This window comes from Pelophylax lessonae (genome assembly GCF_965119305.1).
Source record: "Pelophylax lessonae genome assembly, chromosome: 1".
Lineage (NCBI taxonomy): Eukaryota > Metazoa > Chordata > Amphibia > Anura > Ranidae > Pelophylax > Pelophylax lessonae.
The window spans coordinates 795,498,045-795,523,899 of record NC_138768.1 but is presented as its reverse complement, the minus strand read 5'-3'; the positions used below and the strand labels follow the sequence as shown (position 1 = coordinate 795,523,899).

General features: G+C 40.3%; 1 protein-coding gene across 5 annotated transcripts in view; it reads left to right on the top strand.

The window, feature by feature from the left end:
* The window catches only part of PPP2R2C (protein phosphatase 2 regulatory subunit Bgamma), a 248,097-nt gene extending 226,990 nt beyond the window's left edge, over positions 1-21,107 (top strand). For all 5 annotated transcript variants that reach the window (XM_082266616.1, XM_082266615.1, XM_082266617.1 and 2 more), the window contains 4 exons: positions 3,132-3,296; positions 14,228-14,397; positions 16,246-16,337; positions 19,406-21,107. In XM_082266616.1, the coding sequence (XP_082122742.1) occupies positions 3,132-3,296; positions 14,228-14,397; positions 16,246-16,337; positions 19,406-19,697 (719 nt within the window). In that variant the 3' untranslated portion in view covers positions 19,698-21,107. The remainder of the gene's footprint in view (positions 1-3,131; positions 3,297-14,227; positions 14,398-16,245; positions 16,338-19,405) is intronic.
* Positions 21,108-25,855: the final 4,748 nt, after the last annotated feature.

Sequence of the window (25,855 nt, the reverse complement as noted above, 5' to 3'; positions counted from 1 at the left end):
GCCTTTGTGATGTCAGCTGACAGCGGGCTTCAGCTAGTTGTCGGCTGGAAACGGATCACAGGAGTACAGAACGAACTGCACTCATGTGATCCATAGGAGACATATGGCCAAAATAGCTTTGCCCATACTTCTACTTTGAGACCGCCCCATTTTTTTAAACTTATACATGTTTTTATTTTTTAACTTTTTTGAGTATAGATTTATTTTTGTCCCAAACATATCTGAATCCATCTACTGTTGACTGACTCACTACCTATCAACTACTCTTATGGTAAAATAATACTTTCTAAGATTAGTTTTGAACGTTCCTCCTACTACTTTCCTCCCATGTTCTTAAATATGGCTCCACTGCCCTCCCTAACTTTATTCACCCCCTTGATGTATTTAACCACTTGCCGACCACCGCAAGTACATATACTGCGGCGGTCAGCCCCAGCCAGGCAAAGTGACGTACCGGTACGTCACTAGCCTGTCACCGGCTTGTGAGCCAATAGGGGGCGAGCGCACGCCCGTCCCGGCTCGTTCCCTAAGAAGTCAGTGCATGTGACCGGCGGACCCGATCGTTCGCCGGGAAGGGAGAAAGGCAGGCGGCTAATGTAAACAAGCCGCCTGTCATTCTCCCCTGTGTAAAAATGGAGATCAGACAGTTCTACTATGTAGGACCGTTAATCTCTGTTTTTACACTAGTAGCCATGTCCCATCACAGTTAGAAACACGCCCCTAGGACACACTTAAGCCCTCCCTCTCCAATACAGTTAACCCCTTCCCTGCCAGTGTCATTTTTACAGTAACAGTGCATATGTATAGCACTGATTACTGCAGTAATGTCACTGGTAACCCCAAAAGTGTCAAAAATGTCAGTCAAGGGTCCAATCTGTCCGCCGCAATGTCGCAGTACCGCAAAAAAAATCGCAGATCGCCGCCATTACTCATTAAAAAAAACACCAAAACTGACAAAAATCTTTCGTTAGTATACGCGATAACTTTTGCGCAAACCAATCAAAATACGCTTTTTGCAATTTTTTTTTACCAAACATATGTAGCATAAAACAAATTGGCCGAAAATGTTAAAAAAATTTGATTTTTAAATTTTTTGGGGAATTTCATATAAAAAAATGTGAAAAATATTGTTATTTTTGCAAAATTGACGCTCTTTTTTTGTTTATAGCGCATGACCAAAAATTTGCACAGGTGATCAAATACCACCAAAAGAAAGCTCTGTTTGTGGGAAAAAAAGGACGTCAAATTTGTTTAGGTACATCGTCGCACGACCGCGCAATTGTCCGTTAAAGTCACGCAGTAAAAAATCGCAAAAAAACCCTGGTCAGGAAGGGGGTAAAATCTCCCGGGGCTTAAGTGGTTAAAGGTTTCACTCATGTATCTCCTTCCCCTACTTTCCTCCAGACTGTACATATTAAGTTCTTAAAATCTCGCCTACAATATGTTTTATCTTTAGGAACTTTAACCATTTTTTTTGTCTGTCTCTGGACTCGTTCTATCTTATCAATATGTTTTTTTAAGTGGGGTCTCCAGAACTAGACACAGTATGGTAAATATGGTCTATAGATCTATATAGCAAAATCAGGACCTCCTTCTCCCTGCACCCTGCAACTGCAGGCATCATCCCTGTACAACCACTTCTCCGAGCCGATGAACAGGTAAGTCGATTTGCGGGAAGTGAATAAAATGTTACTAATCCCGCAACAGTGAAATCAGTCTGTATATGCAGTAAAGCATGCTTGTTATACTCACTGTGAAACCTAAGGGGTTATTACCCTGCATTGTGTAAAAAGGCTGTTGGATCTTGTATGCACTGATCCTCCTCCTCTTCCACTGACTCCAGAACAGGTTCAGATAAGACAGAGCATTAGGAGTCAGGCTGCACATGCTCAGTTTGGTGTGTATTGCTAGAAAGTTGTTTTTGGGAGAATGCATGTGATCAGGACAGGGCCAATCAGCAATCTCCAGACAGAGGGTCAGGGGTCTGGCATCCTGATAGGACTGCTCAGTGCAGTATGAAAACCCCTCCTACAAGCTTAACCAGGAACTGATAACGGTCACAAGACTGCTATATACTGCTGATGAGAAAAGGTATTTAGCAGTTTATATTTACTAAAATAATTGCATTTCCATGTTCTGTGTACTGTGGCCAGATATAGTGAATGCAGAGTCCTGAGTTTAGTAACACTTTAAACTTTAACCAAGCCAGTTCCTCTACTACCTCTGTCTCCAGAAATCCTAAAAATTAACCATCATTACTAGAACCAATATGATTCCCCAACTTGTTAGTGTTAGTACAATGTATTACTGAGAAGCCTGAAAATAAGTAATTGTTTAAATGGTTTGCTACATCCAGGTCTCCCTTTTAATTTTGGTGATCTTGCTGTATTTTTTCCTTTGATCACTGATGTACCTAAAAAAGATTTTGTCTCCTTCCTAATAGATTTAATAATTTCCTCCTCTTTCTGTGAATTTGCATGTCTGATAATGTGTTTGGTCTCCTTTTGTCTATTTGTATACACTTCTCCATTCGCTACACCTCCTGTTTCCATGAATCTCCTATATTCAGATTTATATATATATATATATATATATATATATATATATATATAAAATGTAGCTACAAGTATTGTAGGTACTTAAAGGGCCTGATGACATAGAAACTTTTTGCACTGACAGTACCATTAAATTCTGTAAAGTCATCCTTGTTCTTCTGTACAAGTCCTTGGAGTGCATACCTGTTGCTCCATTACCTGTTTTGTGTGGCGCACCAAGGCATTTATTTTAGATGCAGTGCATATACCTCAGCCTGCTGATTGGACTGTGAAGAAAAGCAGAAACCTGATGGGGTCTTGTCTGTGCTCTCTCCTGGATGCCTTTGTCTTGTGTTAGACTGACAGCACTGTGCAGTGCACATAGAGTATGTCTGGCTGACACTACCTGCCCTCCCTCTGGCAGTTTGCTGTGCCTTGCAAGCCATTACAGCAAGCTGATATGAAGGAAAAATATATCTAAAAATGTATATAAGGATTTTTCATACCACATAATTACATGTTATAATTTAGCTTTATTATCTGACAGCAGCGCAGAAAAATATGAACTGTTTTTTCCTTAATTAACCTTAAAATCAGACATTGTGGACATCAAGCCTGCTAACATGGAAGACTTGACAGAAGTGATCACAGCAGCAGAATTTCATCCCTATCACTGCAACCTTTTTGTGTACAGCACCAGCAAAGGATCTCTGAGGCTGTGCGACATGAGGGCATCTGCACTCTGCGACCAACATTGCAAGCGTAAGTCTAATGAGATGCACAGAGCTGCTCCATATGGTTACAAAATGTTAATTGTTCAATGGGGGTGTGCACACATCAACAGTTTTATTCGATCTCACAAAAGGGGAAGACTTGGAGAAAATTGGTCTTATTTGTTGGTTTTAATATTTTATTATCTAGTGTTTAAAGATAACACAAAAAAAATCTTTATTTAACCCTTTCGCTGCCAGCCCCTGTGCTCCAGTTTTAAACTCAGGTGGGCAGACCATTTTTGCAATTTTTCCATTGCTTTTTTATATTTCACTTACAGCTTTCAGAATTTGTAATGGACCCCTTAAACCATAAATTTTCTGAAAGCACATGACCAGTAGAATAAAAAGAGGGTGCTACTGATTTTTACGGCCTCATGATATTTGCACAAATGTTTGTCAAATCAATATTTTTGCTAAAAATACACAAAGATCAATATTAGCAGATACAAACATAGCAAATTTTACAAAATTCCTACTAAATATAAAAGCTTAACCTGTATTAAATTAATTAATAACAAATATTTGTAAATTTTAAATTGTGCCTTTTTACGAAATGGTGAAAATCAGGAGGTTTTAATTTTTCGCTTATAGCTTTCAGAAATTGTAAAAGACCCCCCCAAACTATATATTTTCTGAAAGCACATGACCAGTAGAATAAAAAGAAGGTAAAACTGATTTTTATTGCCCCATGATATTTGTGTAAATGTTTATCAAATCAATATTTTTACAAAAAATACACTAAAATCATTATTAGCACATACAAACACAGCAATTGTTACAAAATCCCTGCTCAATTCCTTCTAAATTTAAAAGTTTAACCTGTATTGAGTTAATAAATAACAAATATTTGTACATTTTAAATTGCACCTTTTTGTGAAATGGTGAAAGTTGAATGTGCACAAAACTGTAAATAAGCATATGATTATAAAAACCTGGAGGTTTTCATTTTTCACTAACAGCTTTCAGAGTTTGTAAAAGACCCCCCAAACCATATATTTACTGAAAGCACATGCCCAATGGAGAGCTATACTAATACCTAAATATTTTTTACCTCAATGCAGGGAATGCATTAAGGTAAAAAATGTTTAGGTTTTAGAACCACTTTAAATATACTGTTGCAAACCAAGATAATACGTTGTAAAATTAGCAGTAATATCATCGCTGTGGGAGGGGCCCCAGAAGGTCCCATCTAATACAGGCTGCCTGCAGAAAACTACAGGAGGGGGGAAGATACAAGACCAGTCACCCTGAACAAGGAGAGAGACAGAAACAGTAACCAGTCTTTATTACAGTATTCTTCAGCACAAAGGCAACATTTCACACTGGAATATGGCACAGATCTGGAATAAATACACAAAGGACACCAAGATTTAAATACGTATACACATGCCTCTTCTATATAGACAATATTTGTTTAGCCAGAGTCCAGCTTTAAAAAGAGAAGTTTGGGTTTCTGTTTTTTTTTTTTTGCAGATTCATAGGTACCTAGGTGGATGTAGTATTGGTTCGATGCTGCATCTGCCCCCCGGCGCCTTTACACTGAGAACTGAGTGATCGAAAACACCACCGATCGCTTGGTTCTCACACACTCCGTAAGCAGAGAGCTTCTGACTCCACTCTGCCCCCTCCTCGCTCACTGGAGCGCTGGGCTGTGAAGGGGCGTAGGGGCCAGCTCGGGCTCTCAGCGGGGAGCTGGAAGGCTGAGCTAGGTGTCAGTCCAGGCACCTGGCAGATCCTGACACCGTGGCTGTGATGACTCGATGCCTGGACCAAATTCTGTGACATCAGCAGAGAGCAGAATTCAGCCTGCTTTCTGCTGAAAACGGGTCACAGGAGTGAAGAAGAAACTGCACTCCTGTGATCCATAGGAGATGTACAGCCAAACGAGCTTTGACTGTACTTCTCCTTTAAAGCTAGACTATGGTATGTTTGCAGTGAGTTACCACTGTAATATTTACATGAAATATTTTTTCACATTTAGGCCCCTTTCACACTAATGCGACGCAATTTTACCGCGATTTCGCGGCGCGACTTTGCCGCGATTTTGACGCGATTTTGAAAGCAATGGCAAGGCTATATGCCTCAAAACGCATTAAAATCATGGCAAAGTAGTGCAGGAACTACTTTGAAGTCGGTGCGACTTCAAAACGCACTGATATGAATGGGGCTCATTGAAAATAATGGAAAATGACTTGTCATGCGATTTTGCAGTCCAAAATCGCGGGACAAGCCGCACTAGTGTGAATGGGGCCTTTACGATCTCCCTGTTCCACATTTTCATGATTGTATTTCAGATACAGACTTGAATTTGTACAGACTGTTTCTCCCCCTAGTGGTCATCTTAATATCAGCCAGTGTATATAGAAATCCTGCTAAGCTAAACCTGGAGTGGAGATTTCGGCCCCTTTCACACTTATGCGACGCGATTTTACAGCGAATCGCGGCGCGATTTTGACGCGACTTTGCCGAGATTTTGACGCGATTTTGAGCAATGGCTCAGGGCTATATACCTCAAAACACATTAAAATTGTACCAAAGTAGTGCAGGAACTACTTTGAAGTCGGTGTGACTTCAAAACGCACTGATATGAATGGGGCTCATTGAAAATAATGGAAAACGACTTGTCATGCGATTTTGCAGTCCAAAATCGCGGGACAAGTCGCACAAGTGTGAAAGTGGCCTTCATTGTATTCAATCAGTTAGATCTGTCTTTCATGGAAGATGCCACACACCAATGGTTTAGGCCAGTGGTTCTCAACTACTGTCCTCAGGACCAACCAACAGGTCAGATTTTAAGTATTACCTTGGGGGGATGCAGACTATAATGCTGCAATCACTTAGCAGAAAATGATCTCACCTGTGATGTATTTCAGTTATCCTGCAAACCTGGCCTGTTAGTGTGTCCTGAGAACAGGAGTTGAGAAGCACGGAGTTCAGGTATATTAAGGGTCCATTCACACGAGCATTCCCCTCGGCGGACTCAGCTTTGAGCTTTGCTCAGCGAAGGATTGATCCGCTGAACAGGCGGATGACAGGTCCCTCTCCGCTCACTGTGCAGAGTTGGATCTGTCCCACTCTCTTCTATGTGGAGATTGGATGAAAACGGACCACCTGTTCATTTTCATCCGACCCCATCTCATCCAATCCTCCAGACAGATGAAATATAGAGCTACCATCTGTCTGGATGTGGCAACCAGGATCAGATCAGATATCAGTAGGTGTCACCGCTGAAATCTGTCGCTCCATAGGGGTGGATGGAGGGTCCGATCCGGTGCACCTGAAAAATTGACTGGCGGACCTGATCGGAAAGCCCATGTGAAAGAACCCTTAGAGTATTTCAGTACAGAAGTCCAAAGGTAACAAAGATGCCAAGGCTTCTCACAATCAGCTGCTGAAGAATGCTTTTGGAATAAAGTAGATAATTATTCCTAAATTGGATTAACCCTTCAGAAAACCAAAAAAAAAAAAGAAAGTACTGATGTAATAGGAGCCTTGTAAATATGAAGGCTCATCATTTAAAATATTTAGGAGCCCAACATCAATATATTCGGACTCCTAAACCTTTGGTGTGGCGATTGTATTCTCCCTACACCTTCTTATTGCCCGAGGTGTCAAATTTTTCCCCTCTTGGGAAAAGAGAAAACTAATAGTAGTAAAAACCCATATAACAATAATAGTTGCGCTTAATAGTGAAAAAAGTAAAATTGACATTCACAAAATGTAAATAATTAGTGTGGGTGGTACAAAGTCAGTGACAATCACCCGTGATTGTCCAACATATAATAAAAGTCTGGATCTTCAAACGTGAAACACAAAAATGATTTCCGTGAGTAGATAAGGGATCCACCATTGAATAAAATATCCTCCACCACTAGGTCAATCTGCTTACCAGAACAACCTGACCTCAACGGTCAATAGCGCTTGTAACACTCAGCCAGGCATCCAGCTCCAGAAAAGGGATCACAGGGCGCTCATCCTTAGACCTCCTCTGCTGCCACTTCCAGCAATGTCTCCTCTACTTCCTCCTGACTCACCTCTCACTTCATCAGGAAGTTCAGGCCCCCTCCACCCCCACATATATGCATGTACAAATGTAAACGCACACGGTGGGGCACTTATGCCTGAAAACGTTGATTGCATTACACATGTTACATATGGCCTTATGTTTTCTGCATGAAGTGGGTGGAGGCCTCCTTAACCGCTTACCGACCGCCGCAAGTAGATTTACTGCGGCGGTCAGCCCCTGCCAGGCAGAGTGACGTTAATTAACGTCACTAGCCTGGGAGGGTCTGGGGAGCGAGCGCGCGCCCGCGTAGGCGCGCTCCCGCTCCCGCGGAGGCGCGCTCCCGCTCCCGCGCGGTCACGGACCCCCCCGCGCGTGTGAACAGCGGACCCGATGTCCGCCGGCCACTCTGCGATCGTCGGGGGAGAGGGAGAATTTCAGGCAGCTTGTGTAAACAAGCTGCCTGTCATTCTCCTCGCTGTAAAGACACTGATCACACGGATCTACCATGCACTTCTAGTTCTTTAAATGATGTATGGTATTGTACTTGTAATAAAGATTCTAATCATTCATATGAACAAAATGTCTCTTACAAACTACTAATTAATGCTGACCTTTTAGGTGTATGTAGTATGCCAACACTTGCTTCAGTTGTGTTGCTTATGGTCTGTGAGTCATCCAAGTGTGTTGGTTGTTCCAGGCAGCGCTCCAAAAATGAGGTTATAATGGGGAACACTCATATGAAGATCTCTGTAATGCTGCCTCGTTGTTTACCTCTGTTAGTCAAAGTGAAGGGGGGAGTTGGAGATACAAAACTAGTGCCATCTAACGGATGTATTGTACAGCAGTGTTTTCAGGCATCGAGCTGGAAGTACAGTGGTAACTGTATTATCTAATAGAACTGAGATAGCACTTATTTGACAGATGGATACCAAAACAAAAATTGAAGTAAAGACCTCCCTAGACGTAATTAAAGCAGATAATCGCCTGTTAAATTTTTTTCTTTTTATAAAATTACCTCCGAGATAGTCACTGCTCGTTTTTTCACAGTCGGCTATATTCAAAAGTGTCCCCTTTTCGTTAGTTGTGCAACATTGTTTACTTCTCCTTCTGCACAGCGCGGCCAACCTTGAGGTTGAGCCTGGCGGCGGTAGTTTCCACTGGATCACGTGAGAACCTGGATTTTATTATATGCTTGTTTTTCACCTAATAAATGTGAGTGCATTTTATGAAGTGGGTTCTGTGCAGTGTGCTAACCTTACAAACCTAGGTACTGCACTATTGGAGGCTGTTTTTTCTGTTTGTTACCTATGACCTATGCATGAGCTATGTGGATCCGTCATGGAGAGGGAATTCCATCATTCTGAACACCAGAATTTTGGCCATCAGATTGATCTGCGTTTATGCTTTGTTGACCCTTATAATGGAGGTGAGCTTGCACTTCACCTGGTGAAAGGATCACGAGTGGAAAATTGACGTTACACTATGGTGTCATCCCTATGAAGCACATTTTCAATCCTTATCAATAGAGACTTTTTTGATTTCACAAATTAGAAGAAGCTTTATTATTTATTGCCTTGCTTTTTTTGCATTATATGTTTGTTTATGGATTTAATTTGCACTGGCACTTTATATATATATATGGAACACTTAGTATTATTTAGTAATTTTTTTATCATTTTCTAGTTTTTATTTTTACATTGATTTAGAGGCAGCGTGATCACACATTTTAATATTAACGAAAATTCTAAGGCTTTTTTTGCTGTTTATTGTTTCTGATTATGCGTCTTTCATTTCTTTTGTTTCTGAAAATCGTGCAAAAAGAGTGAAATTAAATTAAAATCATTTATCTTGTTTCTGTACGATACTCGATACACACAAAGTGAATTTCAGCCAGTTCCTGTTGAACCTGACAATTTTTGGTCTGTATATACCAGCCTTTGGAGACACAAGGATTGTGGGATATGTAGCTTCCTCGCTGAAAGTGTCAGTTCTTAGACTACAGACAAAAGTCATGCATTTCCTTGTGCAGAGCCATATGGCATGCCTCATGTTTGAATACAAACAGAAACTTCTGACACCAGAACGTGAAGATTTACTGTACTGTAGGCTGTGCATACAGATGGACAAATGACACCGTAAAATTAAATGATCCATGCACATCTTATGCAAGTGAACAACACAAGGTGCAAATAGTAAGGTTTATAATGCCATTGATCCAGTGATATTATGGAGCTTGGCATTGCGCTTTAAAGTATGGAAGCCTTTGGATCAGCGTGACATCCAGGCAACTAGCATTTTCAGAAGTATAGGACAGCAATAGCAGCCTCCACATTTTTCATGCCAGGATGAAAATCTCAGCACATATTTATTTATCCCAGAGTCATAGGCGTGCGTAGGGTGTCTTGGATGTGCCTAATCACCCCATGTCTATGAACATTATCACTCTGTGTGCCAGCGGGAAGATGGGAAAGATCTCCCTCTCACTGGCTCGACCATGACACAAGTGCTTACCATTTTTCTTTCACTGTGCCGGCAGGAAGATCTGTGTCAGGGCCATATACAGGTGCATCTCATAAAATTAGAATATCATCAAAAAGTTAATTTACTTCAGTAATTGATTTCAAAAAGGGAAAATCATATATTTTATATAGATGTATTACACACAGAGTAATACATTTCAATAATTTCTTTCTTTTAATTTGGATTATTATGGTTTACAGCTAGGGAAAACCCACAATTCAGTCTCAGAAAATGTGAATATTACATACGACCAATAAAAAAAATTAAAAAAAAAGGATTTTTATTACAGAAATGTTGGCTTACTGAAAAATATATGTCAATGTACAGTATAGTATGCATTCAATACTTGGTCAGGGCTCCTGTTGCATGAATTACTGCATCAATGCTGCGTGGGATGGAGGCGATCAGCTTGTGGCAGGGCTGAGGTGTTATGGAAGCCCAGGTTTCTTTGATATCGGCCTTCAGCTCGTCTGCATTGTTGGGTCTGGTGTCTCTCATCTTCCTCTTGACAAGGTCAGGTCAGGCGAGTTTGCTGGCTAATTAAGCACAGTGATACCATGATCATTAAACCAGGTATTGGTACTTTTGGCAGTGTGGGCAGGTGCCAAGTCCTGCTGGAAAATGGAATCAGCATCTCCATAAGCTGGTCAGCAGAGGGAAGCATGAAGTGCTCTAGAATTTCCTAGAGGGCTGATCTGACACTGGACTTGATAAAACACAGTGGACCAACATCGGCAGATGACATGGCTCCCCAAATCATCAAGGACTGTGGAAAATGTGGCATTTCATTTAGAAATCAAGGTCTGTAGGAAGAGTGGAGAGGCACAGAATCCAAGTTGCATGAGGTCCAGTGTGTCGTTTCCACAGTCAATGGACATACCTTTCAGTAAGCCAACATTTCTGTATTAAAAATCCTTTTTTATTGGTCTTATGTAATATTCTAATTTTCTAAGATACTGAATTTTGGGTTTTCATTAGCTGTAAGCCATAATCATTACAATTAAAATAAAGAAATGCTTAAATATATATCACTCTGTGTGTAATGCATCTAGATAAAATGTATGAGTTTCACTTTTTTAATTGAATTATTGAAATAAATTAACATTTGATGATATTCTAATTTTTTTGAGATGCACCTGTATATGTACACACACAAACACACGTGTGTGTTTAAGCTTTAGGGTGCACATACCTATTGAAGCATGGTCACAATGTAAGAGCTCCATAATACTGCAGGTAGCAGAGACCTAAAATAAAGATAATATATGCAAAAGTCACAGTAATATGAAGCATCCTGTGCTAGTGAGGGTTCGCCCACAGCAGTCTATAAACAGCACAGCGTACATGTCTAAATGAGCAGACGGCAGCAGAGGAGACAGCAGAGAGAGGTAAGAGAGGTGATTATTCATTGCACTCTGCTGATGGCTGCAGGGACGTACTGTATGTCAATCGTATGCCATGTTAAAGACATAATATTTTAATATGATTATCTCTGAAAATATATTAGCTCAGAAAGCTGGGTCATACTGTTACATATAACAAGGTAATTGACAACCAAAGAACATATCCATACTGAACAGAAGTCCATAGGATGAGGGAGCCACTAATCTTATAGTATCTCTATGGGAGCTGATAAAACTGCAATGCAACCAAGGCAACTGTACAGCCGTGGCCAAAAGTTTTGAGAATGACACAAATTGTAATTTTCACAAAGCCTGCTGCCTTAGTTTTTATTATGGCAATTTGCATATACTCCAGAATGTTATGAAGAGTGATTAGATGAATTGTGATTATCTGCAAAGTCCCTCTTTGCCATGAAAATTAACCTAATCCCATAAAAAAAAAATTTCCATTGAAGAAAGCTTTAGGTGTCCAAGAAAGCCAAGCAAGTGCCAGGACCTTTTCCTTCAGTTGATTTAGCTGTGGGATCTGGGCACCACCAGTGCAGAGCTTGCTCAGGAATGGCAGCAGGTAGGTGTGAGTGCATCTGCACACAAAGTGAGGCTAGACTTTTGGAGGATGACCTGGTGTCCAAAAGGGCAGCAAAGAAGCCACTTCTCTCCAGGAAAAGCATCAGGGACAGACTGATATTCTGCAAAAGGTACAGGGATTGGACTGCTGAGGACTGGGGTAAAGTCATTTTCTCTGATAAATTCCCTTTCTGATTTTCTGGGGCATCTGGAAAAAAACCTTTTCCGGAGAAGAAAAGGTGAGCGCTTCCATCAGTTATGTGTCATGTCAACAGTAAAGCATCCTGAGACCATTAATTTGTGGGGTTGCTTCTTAGCCAAGGGAGGGGGCTCACTCAGAATTTTGCATAAGAACACAGCCATGAATAAAGAATGGTACAAAAACATCCTCCAAGAGCAACTTCTCCCAACCATCCAAGAACAGTTTGGTGATGAACAATGCCTTTTCCAGCATGATGGAGCACCCTGCCATAAAACAAAAATGATAACTAAGTGGCCAGGGGAACAAAAAATCAAACTTTTGGGTCCATGTCCAGGAAACTCCCCAGACCTTAATCCCATTGACAACTTGTGGTCAATCCTCAAGAGGTGGGCGAACAAAAGAAAGAAAAAAAACAGCTGTAAATGGCTGGCTGGGTCAGCAGGGCCCAGCCACCCTATATTGAACTTTTTTTTCCTTTTTCGTTATGGGGAATAATTGAGATTTATTTTTTGTTCAACTTGGATTTCTCATTTGTTTTACTGAATTGGGGTGAGTGAGACTCCAGAGTGAAGACACTGGATAAAAAATGTAAATTAAATGTTCCCAGGGTGGTTCTAAAGCATGTGCCTGTAACTTCATATGTCCTTTGTGTCTCTTTACCTTCTAAAATAACCATAATTATGCATTAGTTCCTCCAGTCACACCAACTGTTCCATCCCTTTAATTCTTAGATACAGGTTGCGTAGCTGGGTGGTTCCAATATCAAAAATATCACAGGATGCAGCTAATTCCTTCGGTCCCATGACGCAGTACAGTTTCCAGAATTGAATAACTATTTTAAGATAGTCAAAACACTTCAGAAACATAATAATAGTGAATGTTTACAGGTAGTTAAACAAATCTTGAAAGAAGCTATTTTTTATTGCATTTATTTTTAAGCAAAAATGTACAATGTAGTAATTCAATGATCAAAGAGACTATAAAAAAGAGCATTTGGTATATTAAACCCTAGTGCATATTACAATATCCTCAAATTCTGCAGAAATTAAGTCTTATAGTATGGTCAAAATGAGTGCCTGTTGCCAAGGAGCTTACAGTCTAATAATTTGACAAGAGCTATACAAATAAACAGTGGGGTCAATATGGGTAGAAGCCAAAAGAGAAACCAGAGCACACATGGATAACTTACAAGCTACATGCAGATATTGTCCCTAGTGGGATTTAAACCAGATTTTATTCAATTAGTATATACTGCAAACCAAAACTATAGGCAAAACTTTTTTTTTGTAGAGATTTCCCTTTACCTCCTGTCTCATAGCCAAACAGGAAGTGAAAAGAAATACCTGCAAGTTAAGGGAATTCCTTGGCGACTACCAGCTCACCAGAACTAGTGTCAGCACTATTTTCAGCCAACAGTAGGATCACATAGTAGAAAAAGGGAGAGTATTGGTCATCTCTCATGTAAAAAGGCTCATGCACAGTTTAGACTTGTACCAAGGGCTTTTTCCCACCCAAAGATGTAAAAAGCCTCCTGGCTCCAGGATCCTGAACAGAACTTATTAAAGAGGAACTTTAGAAATCAAAAGCCGGTACACGATCGCTCCTTCTTATGAAATTTTATTTTGCACTGAAGCAGTTACAACATCTTGGAGATGCTAACACGGTTCAGCCTAAGCCTTCCTTATAGCATAGTAAGGAAGGCTTAGGCCGAAATGCATTAGCATTTCCAAGATGTTGTAACTGCTTCAGTGCAAAATAAAATTTCATAAGAAGGAGCAATCGTGTGCTGGCTTTTTATTTCTATGGATTTATGTTGGACGGGATAGCCTGAGCACCGACACACATGACTGAAGGTCCGCTTTAGGATTTAGGGAAAACATGAAGTATTTTTTTTTTTCATAATGGACATAAACCCCGGAGCCCCTCAGCATGTGTAGGTAAGAAACCTAGGTGACATGTATACAATGTCTACAATCCTTCCAGCTAGTACCTCACAAAAAGCAGAGGATGCCTAGGACACATATTTATTATACTACTGTGGAGCGCAAGGACAGGTGTGCAAACTGCATTAACTCAGCCCATCAGACTTCAATGTTTTATAGTAGGGATTAATTGCTGCAATCTTCTTCATTGCTCTCTGCTACACCACTTTGCTCTGCCTTCCTGAATTAATCTGGGTCTGTTACTGCAGTATGTTTTTTTTTTTCTGTCTTTATTTGCAGTTTATGAAGAGCCAGAGGATCCCAGCAACAGGTCATTTTTTTCTGAGATCATCTCATCAGTTTCGGATGTCAAATTCAGTCACAGTGGCCGTTACATGCTCACACGCGATTACCTCACGGTTAAAGTTTGGGACCTGAACATGGAGACCAAACCTATTGAGACATACCAGGTAAAGGAGCCAACTTGTGGGAACACCATCTCAGATGTAATAAAATATTTCAATGCTTGCTGCAGAAATTATATCAATATATTAGTACCAGTAATAGCCTAGTAACATTGTGGCGCTCACACACAAACATGTAAGATACCCTTTTGCTGGTGTCACTGACTCTTTAGTAGATTATTCATAAAAGTATATCATGAAGGTATTCTTAAAGAGACACTGTCATCACCTTAAACAATTGCAGGTAAAAGCACAAAAAAAGTTTTGCCTATCCATAAACAGCTTTTATTCACTCGCAAGCTGCTTTTGAACTTACCAGGAAAGCTAAATACTCTAGGAAGAGTCGACTCACTAGCACAACCAGAGTTCCTTCTCTCTTCTTGCATTTCATAGCCCTCTCCTTTTCTGGAAGTGTTTAATTACTGTCTGTGCTGGCCCAGCTTTTCCGCACATCCTCTCACTTTCCTACATAACCTTTTAAGGTAACTGCTGAGGAAGGTGTGCAGGGGAGTACTATGGAGTGTCACTTGAATGAGTCCGCTGGGCCTGCCTACATCACATTCAAGATGGCGGTGCCCAGCTGCAGTCTTAGACCTTTTGGATGTATACACAAGGGAGGATTTTTCAGATAAACATCATGCATAAAATACAGTATGTTAAATGCACATATAATTGTATGTGCTGGCCTCCTGATATTGGATTTGCTTGGTCATTGACTTAGAAAGCATCCTTTTAATGAGTGTCAAAAGCAAGAACACAATAACTTATCGCTATACTTTTTCTCTGTCAGTGATGTAGAAAGCTTTAAAATCAAAGCATCAGACTGGCAGCCAAAGAACTAGCATTCTTAAAGAGACGTTGCTACATTGCTCATTGAGGGCAAAGCGGCAGGGCCTCCTGATAGTCACCCCCCTCCCAGATAGGTATACTTACAGATTCAGGAGGATGAGAATGCAGGATACCACTCTGGGGGTCAGGTGGTGTCAGAGATTACCCAGGTGGATGTCAATACCACTTCTAACATAAGCACATTTGGGTGTAATGATTGACGTCTCAGGCACCATCACTGTCACACAGGGGAGGTTATATGTACCCCCAATACCATTAGATAAGGGATTCTTAACCTGGAGTCTATGAGTTCTAGGAGGTCCGTGAGGGCCAGATAAAAATATATAAGTCTTGGAGAACTCTCCTGCGTGTTGACACAAGCCTACCCTCATTTGATAGAGCTAGCTATGAGTGCTCTGATTCCCTTGGTTACTGCATACCTTTGGGAATGGAGGGGAGAGTGAGGCAGAGAGTAGCAGAAGCACAAGAAGATTGTATTTAAGTTTTGTAGTAAGTTTTTTGTTAAGATTGTTTACTTTATTAAAGCTTTGTGTATGACATATATTTTGAGGCATTCAATTATCAATAAAATAAATTACATGTATCCATTGCATGCAAAGCTGTGTGCATGGGTATTGAGTATATCTTGCTGGGTGGGAGGGCAATCAGCAGACACTATCACTGTGCCCTGAATGGGCAAACTGACGGTGTCCTCATGGTATCTCATAATATGTCAAAAGCAGATGCTGATTGTCCAAGAACATGACCAGAAGTGGGAAAAGATGTGAAAATACATTTTTCTAATCTTAAACTTTCAATTAGGGTCACTGACTAGTCCATGTGATATTAAAGCGACAGTATGTTTCTGACACTTTTTAGAACTGAGGAAACCACTTGGATGAGTGGTAACTGTGTCCTACTCAACCCTAAAAGCTTTGGAAAGCATTGTCCCTGTCAGACAAATGATATATGAGGATACTGAAGGCATGCAAGTAAATATTCAACAATATAAATGTTTTCCCACAGGTTCACGATTATCTTAGGAGTAAACTATGTTCCCTGTATGAAAACGACTGCATTTTCGATAAGTTTGAATGTGCCTGGAATGGCTCGGACAGGTAACACTTCACCATTAATTGTTATGAAAAGCATTATTACACTAAACTGCATGTGACTATTTAATGCCAGTTTGAATTATTTAATAAGAAATGCACAAAGCAGAACTAAGAATATCAGAGGGAATTATCCAGAACTGTGGCAGTTTCAATTCCTTTGGAATGCATACATTGTGAAGATTACAGAGAGAAAGAGTCTTTACAGTCAAAGGAAAGTCCTAACCTCAGAGTATAAGTAGGGTTTGTGCTCTATCTGACTGTAACTAGGTTCATCTATTAAATATTACAACACTCATCAACAACGTATCTTATTATTTCTGGTGCATTGGCAGTGAGATTTATTGGATGCTGATGCAGGTGCTACAACTGCCATTACCATCACTGTGATTTCTGACCCCTAACATTTCATTGAACTAAGGAAATCTATGTAGACATGATTTCAATTCACCCTCTGCCTATGAAATCCCTTGCGCCATCTTTGGATGCCAAGACACGTCTGTGGAATGGGGCTTTGGCTTCATGGGGTATTCATTATTCTTTAGTGTGGGGTGTCAGATTAGCCCCCATATGAAGAAGAGTGTATTGGCATATCTTCCAACTTTCTGAGGTGGGAAAGAGGGACACAATGTAGCTGGAAATATGTAGAAAAAAAGCCACACACTTATCATGCCCCCAATAACCTGGACCATGAAAAATTGATATGCAAAAAAATATTGTTCAAACAGATTTCCCTACCACTTTTCCTTTATATTGCATTTCATAATAACAATTACATTAATTTGGAGGTTGAGTTGATTTCCTTATTTTTGATAAATAGTACATTTTTAATATAAGTCTATACACCAGGCCAAAAAAGAGTGAGAACTAAGGAGGACAGACTTGGTCCCAAAAGAGGGACTGTCCCTCCAAATGAGGGACAATTGGGAGCTATGCATATTGAAGGGGTCCACCGATGCTGCAATTTGCATTCAGTGTTATATGGTTGCTTGCATGTTGATCCTTTTGGCTCACTACACCTTTGCTTCAGATATCATGGAGTGCTTTTGAGAGTTTTAGAAATTTGCACCAAGCACCCATTTGTATGCCTGTGATAGAAGGGGCATAACTGTGATAAACAATATTAGAGTGTTGTTATTAACTTCTACCAAAATCTATAGACATGTGTGAGGACTGAAATATACACTGGTCAAAAAAATAATGGAAAACACTTTAAAAACACATCAGATCTCAATGGGGAAAAATCTGATGATGGATATCCTATACTAATATGGACTGGGTAATGTGTTAGGAACTAAAGGATGCCACATCATTTGATGGAAATTAAAATTATCAACCTACAGAGGGCTAAATTCAAAGACACCCCGACAAAGTGAAAAAATTATGCAGCAGGCTAGTCCATTTTGCTGAAATTTAATCTCAGTAATTCAAAATGGAACTCAATAATTTGTATGGCCTCCACGTGCTTGTATGCATGCCTTACAACATAAGGGCATGCTCCTAATGAGATGACGGATGGTGTCCTGGGGTATTTCCTCCCAGATCTGGACCAGGACATCACTGAGCTCTTGAACAGAATAAGTTGCAACCTGGCAGCGTTGGATGGACTGAAACATAATGTCCCAGAGGTGTTCTATTGGATTTAGGCCAGAAAAGCATCAGGGCCATTAGGTGGTATCAATTCCTTAACCCTCCAGGAACTGGCTGCATACACTCGCCAAATGAGGCCAGGCATTGTCGTGCACCAGGAGGAACCCAGGACCCACTGCACCAGTGGTAGGGTCTGACAATGGGTCCAATAATTTCATCCTGATACCTAATAGCAGTCAGGGTGCCATTGTCTAGCCTGTAGAGGTCTGTGTATACCTCCATGGATATGCCTTCCTGGACCATCACTGACCCACCACCAAACTGGTCATGCTGAATGATGTTATAGGCAGCATAATGATCTCCATGGCTTCTCCAGACCCTTTAATGTCTGTCACATGTGCTCAGGTTCAACCTGCTCTCATTTATAAAAAGCACAGGGTTCCGGTGGCCAGACCTGCCAATTCTGATGGTCAATGGCGAATGCCATCGAGCTCCATGGTGCCGGGCAGTGAGCACAGGACCCACTAAAGGACTTCAAGCCCTCAGGCCACCCCTCATGAAGTCTGTTTCTGATTTTTTTTGTTAGAGACATTCACACCAGTTGCTGGAGGTCATTTTGTAGGGCTCTGGCAGTGCTCATCCTGTTCCTTCCTCTACAAAGGAGCAGATACCGATAGTCTGCTGATGGGTTAAGGATCTTTTACGGCCCTGTCCAGCTCTCCTAGAGTAACTGTCTCCTGGAATCTCATCCATGCTCTTGAGACTTCTGGTAATGGCACGTATTAATCTGCTATCCTGGAGAAGTTGGACTGCTTGTGCAACCTCTATAGGGTCCAGTAGCTACCAGTAGTGACACTGACTCTAGCCAAATGCAAAACTAGTAAAAAAACAGAAAAGATGAGTAGGGGAAAAAAATGTCATTGGCCTCCACCTGTAAAACCATTCCTGTTTTGGAGGTTGTCTCATTGTTGCCCATCTAGTGCACCTTTTGTTAATTTAATTAACACCAAAGCAGCTGAACCTGATTACCAATCCTCTTTGCTACTTAACTGACCAGATCAATATCCCAGGAGTTTACTTGACTTGATGCTATACTCTGATTAAAAAGTGTTCCTATAATTTTTTTGAGCAGTGTACAAATGGTTACCAAAGCTTCAGCAGATCACTACTGATTGTTGGATATACATGCACACTTATAGCATATTAGCATGGAGGAAGAAATACTCAAGCAGATGGATAACACACGTGCTTCCTATTTAAGCAATATCCCTTCCTGTTCAAGAAAAAAACAGCAGGGTCACATCTAGAGAGCTGACTCAGGGAAAATAGAATTTTAAAATGTCTGTAAAATATATCAGAATAATATGTATGAGAAACTGTGATTTTTCAATTTCTGTGGTAAATAGTTGTAGTCTTGTTTTAAACATTGATAAGGATTGGTATGGATGGCTGCTTCATTTTAAAGAATGTGTTTATTTCCTTAGTGTAATCATGACTGGGGCATATAACAACTTCTTTAGGATGTTTGACCGGAACACAAAGCGGGATGTAACCCTGGAAGCCTCCCGGGAAAGCAGCAAGCCCCGAGCCGTCCTTAAACCGCGCAGAGTTTGCGTTGGTGGTAAGAGAAGGAAAGATGACATCAGCGTGGACAGTTTGGACTTCACTAAGAAGATCTTACACACGGCCTGGCACCCAACCGAGAACATCATTGCCATAGCAGCGACAAACAATCTGTACATATTTCAGGATAAAGTGAACTCGGATATGCACTAGGATTTCCAATTTCCCATAATTCCTCAGCCAGCCTTTCCAGGCGACTCACAATGATGACCTCTATTGAAAAGTCTTCTTTGTGGTGGAATTATTCTGTTTTTAATTGCATTGTACAGGTAAAAGAGATGAAATTGTCTTCTGGTTTATTGATTATGGAAGTTTTTTTTTTTTTATCCTTTAAGGCCTATAACTTGTGCAGGGGAAAATTATTTGATGGGACTGCTTTGAGAAATTTGTCTATACATATAATCGCCAAAGACGTTCAGGCAGCAGAGAGGCTTTTTTTTTTTGTTTTGTTTTAGTTTTACCTGAATAAATTGATTGATTATGTTTTGTTTCTGTAAAATGCCACTTAGAGTTCTGTGGCATGCTGCAAGAATACTGCTGTCCAGCAGCATATCTACAACAGGTGCAAAAGGGACTCCTGGGTCCCTGAGGCTCACCAAAATTAATGGACTTCAATAACTTTCATGTATTTTGTAGGGGAAGCAGATCTAGGAGCTAAGATTTTGCTAAATCTACCCCAATTATTGGCGTGCCATAGCTTCCAACACCGGACAAATGAAGAGACCATGAGATAATATGTCCACTTGAAGACATGGCTCACCATAAAATGGGTTAACCATGTAAGAGAGAAGGGCTCCGAGATCTGGTTGGTGTTATCTAGTCATATTGCATCCTGGGCCTGTGCTTCAATGACATGCCACCAATGCTAACATTATTCACTTCAAGGCACAAGATTGTCATCATGCTTAGAACAGTAACATAACATATTTGGCCCAGGGATTTCTGTAGACTGGAGTATTTAGTACTACAGTGATGTCATCGTATGCCCATTAGGAAAATCCATACATTAATTACGTACATTGGTAGGCTTACCCTGTCCTATATTCGTGACAAGGCTTCCCACATTATACTGGGCTTTATCTGTTAGACTGGCAGAAGCCATCAGCTATTTCTGACAGTTTTTTGTTGCCTATAGTCACCAATCAGAATCTTCTTTCATTTACAATATTGCACAGGAAGAAGATTGATCTGATTAGCTGCTATGGCAGCAAATCCCCTCTGAGACATTGTTTCTGTTTTGACACATTTAGCCTTATGTCTTGGAGAACAACTGTCTGTCTTGCACCGTAGCCACCAGTCATGCTGAAATATATTCTCCAACTGTTATTTTTTAAGACCAAGTGTAAATCTGACAGGTAGATCTCAGGCACTGCAGACAGTTCTTATTTGAGACATAAAAAAAGGCCTTTTGAAATGACATTGAATGTATCGAGGCCTCTAGACATTCTCCTTTTAGCAGATCATGTGGGTGAAGGTCAAAGAAAATCATATCTCACAGACAATAGTAACCCATAATGGCATAGATCAAAGCACACCATAGGGGTCCTAGGTCATAGGAAACCATATTGGCATAGATCATGGCACACCATCGGGGTCCCAGTTCATAGACAACCATAGTCTCCCAGGCCATAGTGACATGGATCATAGTGGAACATAGGGGTTCAGGTCTGTGGCTGCAAACAATAGTAGAAAAGATCATAGCAGATCATAGAGGTCACTGGTCATATAGCAGAAAGGGGTCTCAGGTTATGTCCTATGATTTAAGAGCAATGGTTGCAGCCACTCCAGTGCCTCCTATAGTGTCAGTTGGAATGGAGAACCCTCCAGACACTAAATAATAACCAGTGCAGACACATGATGCTTACCAAAAGTTATCAGCCTGCTCATGTACAGACATGATTTTCTGATGCCGTGTGCTTCAGAGAGCCACACTACATTGTGAGCTGTAGCTATAGCCGATGAATTGCCCAGGATTTCAGAGTATTGACAGAGCCCAATCACAATCAAGACCATTACCATCTCTATAGCTGGCATAAAATGATCAGGGGCCCCTGGACAGCACCCATATCGCTTCACATACATCTGCCTGATCAGCTTCTGCAGTCACACATCTTCCATGATAAACAAATCACTGTTGCACTTTTGTGATTAAAGTACATTATACTAAGATCTTCTATTATATATCTCTTTCTTCCTCATCTTCTTGTTTAACTATACCACTGATTTTAAATGGTAATGTCTGGGATTCCCACTGCCTATAGGCTGCAGGCTGCTTTTCATACTACATTGAATATATATAATATTTGTCACGGTTGGGGATTAAGTTCCATGAAGGTCATCCTTCCTGTCTCAGTATTTACCATTCAAGGAGGAGGTATATAGTTTAAAAAAGAAGCTGCCGCATTCTTGCTTTCAAGCTGGACTAGGCCAGATTTCATATAGTTCCATTCCCCATACATAAAATACGCACTACATTGTGTCTCATGTATAAAACTATAGGAAAGGAAAGTGCCTGCATTGCAAATTCCAGTCAATCAGGATAAAAATATAACTAAAAAGTTACATAGACATTCCATATTGCACCTTTCATACACAAGGCCCATTACAATTGTTATTACTCCAGGATACAGACTGAAGATTTCCAGTAGCTTCACACTGACAGTGAGAATAAATGAACAATCACTGTGTGTGCATGTACTAACTTTGGTCCTTATGTATGAAGCTGTCTGAAGAAAGAACAGTTCATGATGCAGCACTGATCTGTTGCTCGGGCAATGTCAAAATGTTGTCCCATGTATCACCATCAAGAGACATGTGGCATATTTCTTGTTTTCTTTCTCTTTGGCAGCTTCTTCCTTCAGTATACATCAAGGAAATGATGTGATGATGCGGGATCTTCATCAATGCGTTTTTTCTCTGCTGTATGCAATATATAGGGAAGAGTGCTGCCTATCTTGGGGTGAGAGGAAGGGCTGTGGAATCAGATCTTGGAGCACCAAAACAGACAAATTATTTGTTGTTATTGGTAGCAAGAACTGTATTCAGATATATTTAAATGCAGCCTATTACAGCAAATTCAAAAACATTAACCATAAACCACTACATCTTCTTTGGGGTCATGATATTCAAAGTAGTTTTATGGAAATGTTTTTTTCCCTTTTTTGAAAAATTAGGAAACTTCTACAAAGTAGACTATCAATCAGACCAACTCCACACAAAACTGTGATTTCATCTTTGAGTGGGCAAATGTTTTTTGGACCACCGGCTTCTACAAACTCTCAAAGATACCTTTGGTAGTTTATTTTTTTGCAGTAGTCTGTCTTTTTTGTCCTCCTCTCTAATAACTAGAACAATTGTGTCTGTTTATTAAAGATGTTCTCCCTAGTTATTTGTACACCGTGAAGAATCCATTTATGGACTGTGACTCCAATATTTTGATATGTAACACTCACTAAAACTGGGCACCACTAGGAATGCTGGTGGGGTAATTTTGTAACTGGAGTCTCTGAGAGATGTAAGAAGCTATCAGCAGCTACCCAAGAAAAAAACAGTTTTTGGTTGAGTTGGCCTTCAAGAGGCTTTCCAGGAGAAAATTAAACTCATAGTATTTATGGAGGTGATGTGATTTACAGCTCTTTGTTTGAGCCGTAATCTAAAACCAGCCTTGTTGCATTGGATTGCTTGTTAGCGGAAATGCTGCCATAGCACCCTATTCAGTTCGCTGTGGTAGCACCTCCTCCAACAAAAAGTCTAATTTCAAAAACCTGACTATACATTATACAATCTGAATGTACAATCTTGTTGAGATTTACCTTAACTATTTAACATGAAGACAACAACAGTCCATTCAATGTGTATCAAATCAAATAGGCCCTTGCACTACATATGGTTAGGTATATCTAAAGGAGGTAGATCTAATGAACTTGTGTTTGCTGATATTAGATAGAGGCTTAAGCCCCGTACAAACGTACCGATTGTTGGCTGTGAATTTTCGGCCGCCGCCCGATCGGCCAATTATCGGCTTGTTAGTATGATGATTCCGACAACCTGCTGCGACTTTTCGGCCGAACAAAATCTGGTGTGCATGCTATAAAATTTTTGTTGGCCGTCAGCAGAACGGCCGATTGTTCCTCAGTCAGTACAGATTTCGGCCGACAAAAATCAGTTGAGCAAGACTGGGCATGCTCAGAGAAGAAAAAACACACGAAAAATAGACCAGAACATGACATCACTTCTGCAGTTGGTTGTTGTTGGCCGACAAAATTTGTGTGCAGTCTAGAGCACATTTCAAGCAACACAACAACACTGGACAAAAGACGGCCGATCGGTCGGCCAACAATCGGTACGTGTGTACGGGGCTTTAGACTTCACAGAGCTCTTGGATCCTCCATGGAAGAACTGAGGGCTATAAATCACTGAACAGCCAACCAACATAAGAGGACTTTAACACTTTCCCGGCAACCCTCGTTTAAGCAGTTTGAGGAGAAATATTCTGTAGATTAAAGACTTATTAATAACTTCAGATTTATCAGATCATTAAGGATCTGTACCTAGATAACACAACATGCATGAATCATAGTCTATCAGGAATGTGTCATGTTTCTCATAGTCTTCAACATACAGATAGTATAATGCTTTATTTTTCCAAGAACGGCTTACCACAAAGTACACATCCTCAAGTCCATCAGTGCATGTATAGATATTTCCACTGATGGCATTGTGCATAGCCACATACATAGGTATCATTTTAAATTAATTGTTGCATTAAATAACTGATCAGTGCATACAAACTGCAATGTTTCTCAACAAAAGTCTGCAAATTAAATTTATCTGTGACTGTCACTCCAAAAATATAATTTCTGGTGTGTGACTAAAATAGTTTTCCATTGTGACGGCAACGAAAAAGAACAGCAGAATGTACTAGCATTTCAGAACTGCATACTTAGTCACTTCAGGTAAACTGCTCTTAAATCACTTATCCACCCAGCTGTAGAACTCTGTTGCTTTCAAAAAGATGTGTTTTCAAAGGGCAATCTAATAAGGGAGTACATAAGTCTATCCAAACCTGATCCAGGACAGTCACTGGCTCAATCCCATAAATATTGGACCCTTGGTGTAGAGTCTTTTGACTAAGTCTTGATATGGGGGATAATACTAATTGAGCTATTGTGGTGTTTATTAATGATGGCAAACAAAGAGGTGCTGGCCATAAACTTGTAGATTTTTGTTTGAACATTCATACAAAAAAATCCAATTGGTGCATTTGATAATGTCATCGTCAAACACTTGATAAATGTCTTTCAAAAGTACTTCAAAACTTTGTTTGCTTTTAACATTTGATTTTGGAATGAATGGAATCTGGTGAATGTAAAACCAAATTCCCTGTTAGAATTTTAACATTTTCCATCTTGCCTGATTTTATTTTCCCACTACGATCGAAAACGATCCCATTAAATATTTGAAAAATGAAATGTTCCAAAATCAAATGAAATTCCACCCAGCTTATGTTTCCAGTGTCATACATTGTCAATAGTGTATTGGACTCTGTATAACACCTACATAGCTTTCTGAAGGCATTATAATTTCTTGGAGCCCATTCACAACTTTCTGTTCTGGTGTGTTTTGACATGTATTGTGCTAAGAAAGCCCATACGTTTTAATGGGTTACCAACACCAGAATGGACAAAAAAACAAAACAGAGATGCACCATATTTAGCAATGTGGTGCCCCACAATGCATAGGTGTCCATGGGTCCTTGCTGATCCAATATGGTTATAACCTCCACATTCCTTCTCATGAGTTATGATTATGAAACCGGAACTGAAAATTCACTTATCTGTCTTGTAGGACAAAACATATAAGCGACTAATTGTCTTCCTAAAATAATGTCTCCTCTGCGCTCTTTCCTATAGTCCTGTGCCACTATCTATACATTGATGCAGTGTTGCTAATATATAGAACGCTCAACCCTGCTTGCCCCCTGGGCCTTGAGCAGCAAGCCCTCCATTTGGAACTATCCAAAACTTGCTGATGATTCTTATGCTGGCCAAACTCATAGCACTTTTTAACCTAACATTTCAAGGTAACCTACTATCAACACTTTAAGTCACACTCATCCATTTGGTCAATTTTGAGATGGCAAGGTGGTAGAAAGCAGTTGCTGTGCTCAGCTTTTCCTTGAGGAAAGGATTCTGCTGCTGGGTGGGGAAACCTATCAACCAAGGTCCAACAAAATTAGCAATTAAATATGACGGAGTGTTGAGAAACAATGCTGCATCAAAAATAATAAACAAAAAAAATTGTGTCTCGGC